Source organism: Primulina tabacum, chromosome 7, assembly GCF_025594145.1.
Source record: "Primulina tabacum isolate GXHZ01 chromosome 7, ASM2559414v2, whole genome shotgun sequence".
NCBI classification, from domain to species: Eukaryota; Viridiplantae; Streptophyta; class Magnoliopsida; order Lamiales; family Gesneriaceae; genus Primulina; species Primulina tabacum.
The window spans coordinates 23,449,840-23,458,205 of NC_134556.1; the positions used below are offsets into that span (position 1 = coordinate 23,449,840).

The window sequence follows — 8,366 nt, forward strand, 5'->3', positions numbered from 1 at the left end:
TACTATCAATTTTCAACAGAGGTCAGTATCTATTTGACCGCCCAATGGAAAAGCATTCATCTTTGCAGGTTTCAAATTTTACAAAAAAAAATTATTAAGATTTTAAAGTTAAAAGTAGTGGACGTTTCATATCTGCTCTGTTCAAAACAGTCAAAAATATGAAAAGAGAAGCAATTACAACTCTTGAGAAGATCACCTCCTAGGAACTGCTCAACCAACGAATTGATTTTGTGAACACATGCTTATCAAAGAAAATTCATATTGTGCAAAATCGGTTAGCTAAAGTATCAGCACAAGTCAGTTCAGCAATCCTCCTATTTTTCAAGGTGGCGGGTGTTGACAAAAAGAGGGAATAGAAGAAGAAGACAGAAACTAGTAAGAAGCACAGTGAACCGGACAGTACAACTGATAAAGGACCAGCTGACAAGAAAGCCAAGAAATTAATAGAGTCTGGCATCAGTTATACAGTTTGAAGGAGCTTAAATATTTTGTAACTTTTTATTTTGAAATTTTATTACGAATCTGTAATTACCTCTTTCAAAATTAATGAAAAATTCATTATTATTTATGTACGAATCTGTACATTTCAGAATAATTATTTTATCTACACATGAGTTCAGAAAATCGAAGTCAGTTAATTCAGATAACTAGTTTCAAAAAATCATAATCAGATAAATAATTCAGAATTCTAAGTTTTGTCAAACACCGAAAAGGGTGAAATTGTTGGAAATTTTAAGTTTCAGAGTTTGACAAACCAAATCAGTAACATAACTGAAGACCCGAATTGAACAGCAACTGAACTGAAAGGGCATAACTGATCTCAAAACTGAATGAGACTTATTGGACTGAAATGGACCAAGTAGAACTGAAGTAAATAAACTAAAGTTCTCGAAAGTATTAATAAATCTCAAACTGATGAATCGGAGATTGAAAAACAAAAGAACTGAAAATATTATTTGCAAAACTAATATAGCTAAACTGAATTGATCAAACTAAAATGATAGCAGAATGTTCAAACTAAAAGGGCATCAGTTAGAACTAATATAGACCAGCTGAACTGATCAGTCTACTTGTTTAGCTCCTGATCAGTTAGCCATGTCATCAGTTGCAATTTGAATCTCAGCAAACAAATTGACACTCCATATCAAAGTAGAACAAACAAAGCATAATAGTCTAATACATCGTACATATGTCAGAAAAAATTATCTACATAGACTAAAAGACGATTCAACAGATATGAAGCATTAATTGCATTCAATGTGATTGTTGGAATCAAAGACCATGTATAGCTGATTAGTTCAGTTGTGAAAAGGTTAACAATCTTGAACAAACAATGAGTAATGAACAACCAGAACAATCAGCATTTTCAGTCAGTTGCGATTTATTTTCAAGTTCATATTCAGTTTGCAAATCGCTATTTCAAACTCGCAAATCATTGCTCATTTGAGCTACTCAGTTTCCAACTGATATATTTTGTATGAAAAACTAAGAGTTTCAGTTTGATATTGTTTAAATCTAAAACCGAAGTAGGTTATTACATTCATTCTAATTAATCAAAGTCTTTTAGTGAATACATATCCTTGAGATAAAAGGGACTACGTAGAAACATTTGAAATCTCTGAACTTCTATAAAAATCCTTGTATGTATTATTTTTATTCATTCAGTTATCACAATACCTTAGCCAAAATATTCAAATCTATCATTCAGTTTAATTTCACACTATTGTAGTTAACATATCGATATAGATATACAAGATTTCAGGATCGGTTCTTCAAAGAATTGATTCATATTCGAAAAAATTTTAATAAGCCTAAGTTTTTATTCAACCCTCGTTCTAAACACTTTACACATATTAACCAATCCTAACAGTATGTTTTCCACTTAGTTTTTTCATCACAAAAAATGGGAAATTTTTAAGATAAAATTTGACTTAAATTTTGATGATAACAAAATGATCTAATAATGGTATTAAACCGATTTGATTGTGAGTCTTGAATTGATGAACACAAAACTGCGGAACCGATCTAATAAAGGAAGCAAATCGGTTAAACAATTATATCAAAGTGTATTGAATCAGTTTGGACTGATGAGCATTAAAAACAGATCGGTCTCGATCCGATTTTCTATAACATCTAAGATCAATCTAGCTATACACTAACTGATCCGACTGAACATTCTCCATATTACAACCAGTCATTTCATAGTTTAATGTTGAAAGGACATCTCATTTTGTCTGCGATAGAATTATAGAAACGTTGGCTAGATTAACTAGCTAGTTTCGAAGGTAATTAAATGATATTAATTTTTGAGTACTATTTTTTGGAAAATGACAAGGACATTTGACTCTTTTTACAGATTTGTCTTCTATTTAGTACAATTGTGAGTACCGTTCAAATTTATTAACAATGGAATCTTCATCTATAAATAGAAAAATGCATCCTAGCGTTTACAACTGAATCTTTGAAATCAAGAAGCATTCTTAGAAAGTTCACCAGCATCTTATATGCACAAACTATATTTCTCTATAAGATTGATTAAGGATCAATTTGTGCACTTGTTTCATTATCACTTATATTTTATATACTCAAATTGAATTGTACAGTGTGAAGTTTGTAAATGTCATAAACTTATTTATGAATAGACTGGAGTTGTTTTATAATTGCTAGGAGTTTCAGCTCAAAAAAAGTTGTTGAACCGAGCTAAACTGAGTTTATACAAAAGTAGTATCTCTTTTAGTTAAATTTGTTTGAAAACATAATAAAGAGAGACGTATAAGTTTTATCTTCAAACTTATATAAACAAACTCTTGATCTCTTTTACTTTCTGTCATTTATTAGTTTGATTTTAAATCTTTTACATTGATTTTAAATTTTTTATATTTCAATTCTTGACGTGTATAGAGCTAATTTTGCACTTCTAAACTATTTTAGTTGCTCAAAGCACATAAACTAATCAAAATTAACTCGAACTCCTAATACTGCTTGAATTGCAAAATCATTTAAAATAATTATTTATTCTCTCTAAAGATATTTAGATCCTAACAATTTTTATTTAATTTTTACACAGTAAAAATTTACATTTTAAGAACTTTTTGCTTAAAAGTAAAGAAAAATAGTAATTATATGGCAAAAAAATGCAATCTTCTAAAACAAAAACCAAACATCTTTTAGTCAAATTTAGAATAATTTATTTATATTCGGTTTGATTTTGGTTTGAAATAAATACTTGAATCGATTGAGTTTTACAACACTAAAAACCACCCAAACTAAACATTAGTGACAGCACAAAACCTCCAATTTCCCAATGGTGACTTTGTAACAATTAATCTCTAATCAATCACTCCTACATGATCAACATTTTATTGTTTTCACCTCTCCATAGATAACCAAAACATGGATTTAGATCCTGCATCTAAACTTACCAAATAGGCTAAAGACCCCACTCGTCGATTATTTGTTTCAAAACAGAGCATATATCAGATCGTCTCTTAGTAATCCATGCCACCCATTCCACCCATGCCGCCACCCATTGCCGGTGATGGCTTCTCCTCAGTAGGTTGTTCAACGATGATCGCTTCTGTGGTGGTCATTAAAGAAGAGACGCTGCAGGAAATCGAACCACTTAGATTATCATTAGACTTGTTTTACAGCACAGTGAGAAAGGAACACCGAATACATTGGTTATCGTTTGATCATGTGGTATTCATGTTGGAAATATAACCAACGCACTGGGGGGTATGATCAAGTCTCAGCTTACCTCGCAGCGTCGACAAGAGCTGTTCTGATAACTTTTAACGGATCAATCACTCCGGCCTTAACCATGTCAACGTATTCACCTGTTTGAACAAAAAATATTTGCATGATTACGAATACTCTCTGAGACATAAAATAAACACAAAAGCCTGAGCTCACCTTTAGCTGCATCGTATCCAAGATCAGGATTATCTTGTTCCAATAATTTACCAACGACGACAGCACCTTCTACTCCGGCATTTTTGGCAATAATATGTACTGGCATCTACAAAAAGGTGAAAAACTGCAAATAAATGCTGTATGTTTGTGTATCCCATATGGCTAAAACAATTAGCTCGCTAAGGGACGTTGAATTCTCATGATTCTCCTTAATTTGACAAACACAGATTATATATAAATAGAGAGAGTTTGAATGACCTTCAATGCATTCTGAATAATTTGAACACCAATCTTCTGATCAAAGTTTGCAGTTGACAACTTATCCAATTCCTTCGATGCATAAAGTAGAGCAACCCCACCACCTGTACAATTTTTTAACGCCTTCAGCAGTGAATTTTCAATAGACTTTCCTGCCAGACAACAGATGGAAATTGGAACATACCAGGCACAATTCCTTCTTCCACAGCTGCCTTCGTGGCATTTAGAGCATCTGTCACCCTATCTTTTTTCTCACTAACCTCTGCTTCACTGGCTCCTCCGATCTGTGAGGCAAAACCATTTACTAAAATCAACTGGAACACGTCCATCACTGACAATTAATCTAAACCTAGACGCTTGAACATCTAGGAGAAGGATGACAGACCTTAAGAACGGCTACACCACCAGAAAGTTTTGCTAGCCTCTCTTGCAATTTCTCCTTGTCATAGTCAGAGGTACTCAATTCAATTGCAGACCTAATCTGCCAGTATAAGCAGGTCATGTCAGAAAATCGACTAAACAAGTACATGTTCCAGGTTCAAACATCAGAGTGTGTCTATGCCTTCGTTCAACTAGAACAGTACTTTTTTAAATATTTCCACCAATATCAAGCATAAATCCTTATATTTAAATTTTATTCTCGCATTTTATCCCAGATTCGAATTAGCCAGCACACCGACTCTAGTTAAATCTCACATGCACCAACAATTAAGGAAGCATTCCACAAAAAGTTTAAAACTAGTGCAACAAAGCAAAAAGTACCTGCTCAGATCTTTCTTCTATGAATTTCTTTTCACCAGCCCCATCAAGTATAACGGTGTCATCCTTGGATATAGAAACCTAAAAGGAGAACTGTAAGCTAAATCCATGCAATTTATAAGTAATAACAAAAATAAGTTACAGGAAAACATGTAGGAGAGGATCTACAACTGGCTTGTACCTTTTTACATGAGCCCAGCATATCCAAATTCACTTCATCGAGGTACAATCCCAGTTCTTCAGTTAATACCTACAAAAGACAGCTCCAAATTCAAACATATAGCCATGTATTATACTATACTTCGTGGAAGTAACAATGACACAACAAAACATTTACCTGGCCTCCCGTTAAAACAGCAAGATCTTGCAAACCAGATTTCCTGTTCTCCCCAAAACCAGGAGCTTTAATAGCACATACCTGTAACATTAATTTTTAAAATGATGAGCAAACCACAACAAAAGCAATATGATTGTCATTGTCCTGAAGATCAAAATACTTCAAAATTAAAAAAACATAGCAAACACACCTTGAGTCCTGCACGAATCTTGTTCAGTATAAGAGTTGCAAGTGCCTCACTTTCCACATCTTCAGCAACTATCAGTAGTGGCCTTTGCCTCTGCACAAATGCGAAACATAAGTGGAATGAAGAGATAATATGGCCTTAAGCTGATTATAAGAATCAAAGAATTAACCTTTAAAGCCAGCTCTAGAACTTTCACAATCCCATTTAAACTTGATATTTTCTTCTCGTGAATAAGAATGAGGGCATCATCCATTTCCTATCAGTGATGAAAGATATTGTGAATGATAACTGAATCTAGAAAGTGAACGATTACAGATATTATTCCAGTCCATATTGGCTGCTGACAACTAGTACACTTACGCATTTCTGGTTCTTCTGATTTGTTATGAAATATGGAGAAATATAACCTCTATCCAACTTCATTCCTTCCACAACTTCCAATTCATTGAACAATGTCTTTCCATCCTACAGAAGATAACTAGATTAAGGAGATATTAAAGAAATGAAGTTCGAAAAAATCAAATCCAACAACCATGTGCTAAAAAACAACATATCCACACCATTTACTGGGACCACTAACACTCATATATGCAAGAATAGTGTCTCACTTGTATTGTAATGACACCTTCTTTACCAACTTTTTCCATAGCTTTTGCAATCAGCTCACCTATTTCTCTTTCTCCATTAGCAGAGATTGTCCCAACCTAAGAAAGTAATATTGCAACTGATTAATTGAAAAGAAAATCACTATTTCATCGAGCACCATATGACGATCACAAAACATAGATAAAACATAGATTTTAGGCATCCTACACTAGTTCAACAAAGTAAGAGAGCAAGGAAAAACCTGAGCAATCTCCTCCGATGTGCTTATCATTCTCGCTCTGCTTTTCAAGTTTGTGACCACAGCATCAACCGCCATGGAAATTCCGCGCCTAAGATCCATGGCATTCATACCTGCTGCTACTGATTTGCACCCTTCGGCAAATATTGCACGGGTGAGAACAGTAGCACAAGTAGTCCCTAAAATTTTAAAATAAACATATTATTAATATGAATAAACAATCTTCATGACTAGCACACCTATCTACATATGTGTCTATAGATTCAACAAATCTATCATCAAAATGCTTCACTGATTTACAACATACCATCTCCAGCCACTTCATTTGTAGCATTGGCAACCTGTTTTACAAGGCTTGCCCCAATATTCTTAACTTTGTCCTTAAATTCAATGCTCTTCGCAACTGTCACACCATCCTTAGTCACTTTAGGGGCACCCCAACTTTGTTCAATCACCACATTACGCCCCTACAATAATAAAACAATAACATCAATCAGCCACCAAATTAGAAGATTCCAGCACCAAAACTTCATCTGGAAGAAGACTCTGAAAATATGGTGAAGAAAAAATACAAAACATCAATATAAACTTACAAAAAATATACCATGAAAAACTGCGCTAAACAACGCAGCAAATATGAAAGAACACAGTCTAGAATGTAACACATTCTAACACTCACTAAATAACAACTGTAGGAGGCTGTTTCTGTCCAAAATCTTAATCAAACTATGCACTCAAGTTACAGAGTAAGCATGACATGATATAACAAAATTAACTGCATTTCTCGCTAGCAACAAGAACAAATAACTAGAACTATTTCAAGCATTTCCATAAATTTCATAGAAGGGCAACATTTTAGAAATCTAATGTCCATTTTGGTCACTTTTCTCCAATCATACCACTTAAACACAAAAAAAAATTCAACAGATCCACAAGTCAAAACCATCATATTCTACTCTTCTTCCACCTCTATCATTTCCTTCAAAGTGCTTATAATAAGTAATGGAGGCAACTGCAAACAGAGCCTATTTCTACTAACAAAAATTAATCAATGAAAAAAGCAGTAGCATTAGAATACCTTCGGTCCCATCGTGACTTGAACTGCATCGGCGAGATCTTCTACACCTTTAAGCATAAGAGACCTCGCGTCCACTCCAAATCTAATGTCTTTTGCGGCATAGTTTCTGATCCAACCTACTCTGTCTCCAAACTACAGAAATAAAACCCACGAGAACAATTATCAATAATGGTAAACTAGAAGCATTTCAACTCCAAATCAATAAAATAAACAAGTCTTTTGGTCTATAAAGAACCTGCTGCCTGCTGCTTCTTGCCACCCTAAATAATACACAATAATGAGCGCCTCTGATAAATAAAAAAACTCAAAGAAATGCACAACAAAATGTTGAAGTCTGAAGATTCTAACTGATGGGTTAGTGAATACCTGGCATTGGATGCTAGATTTGCTGCGAAACGATACATGTTTCAGTCTTGGGCAAGAAATTTGAAGACTGAAAGAGGAACTAACTAAAATCTGTTATGTGGGGGTTAATATTTTACAGAGAAAATCCAGCAAAAGCTTTGTTTGATATCCTTTTTTCTTGAGGCTTTTCAAGTCTGCGCCGAGGAGAAGAGAAGGGTCTAGAAGAAAAGGGATTTAGGGTTTTGGCTCTTCACGAGGGGTTTATGGTCAAACACTAAGGGTAAATTGGTAGTATCATCGTGATAGAAGGGTAAGCTGGTAATACCACTTTTTAAAGGTTATTTGGAATTGAGGAAAAAATTTAGGGCAGCAAAGGTTAATTTGAACTCTCGAACCAGTTACTTTGTTTGTCATCACTCTCTAAGTTGTGTGTATTTAATTTAGAATTTTTATAATTTTTATGGGCAAACTTGCAATAACTCCTCATTCTCATTTTCAACTTTCTTCTCACTCATCATCCATTTATTTCTTTGTTTATATTCTCCATTTTTCTAAAATTTTCAAAAACACCCTTATTTTTATGATTTTTGCACGTGACATTGTTATACATATCAAACCTGTTCTTGAAGGCATATAGTCCCAAGAC

At 33.9% G+C, this 8,366-nt stretch overlaps 1 protein-coding gene across 1 annotated transcript; it reads right to left on the reverse strand.

The window, feature by feature from the left end:
* Window positions 1-3,277: 3,277 nt before the first annotated feature.
* Window positions 3,278-7,963, reverse strand: LOC142551178 (chaperonin CPN60-2, mitochondrial-like). Its single transcript, XM_075660264.1, has 18 exons — window positions 7,742-7,963; window positions 7,611-7,635; window positions 7,376-7,507; window positions 6,605-6,764; window positions 6,301-6,476; window positions 6,062-6,157; window positions 5,814-5,918; window positions 5,623-5,709; window positions 5,457-5,546; window positions 5,267-5,347; window positions 5,111-5,179; window positions 4,933-5,010; window positions 4,556-4,651; window positions 4,355-4,454; window positions 4,171-4,274; window positions 3,913-4,018; window positions 3,758-3,836; window positions 3,278-3,603 (listed from the first exon to the last, which is right to left on the reverse strand). The coding sequence occupies exons 1-18, from the start codon at window positions 7,777-7,779 to the stop codon at window positions 3,489-3,491; spliced, it is 1,737 nt and encodes a 578-aa protein (XP_075516379.1). The 5' UTR covers window positions 7,780-7,963; the 3' UTR covers window positions 3,278-3,488.
* Between the last annotated feature and the right edge of the window lie 403 nt (window positions 7,964-8,366).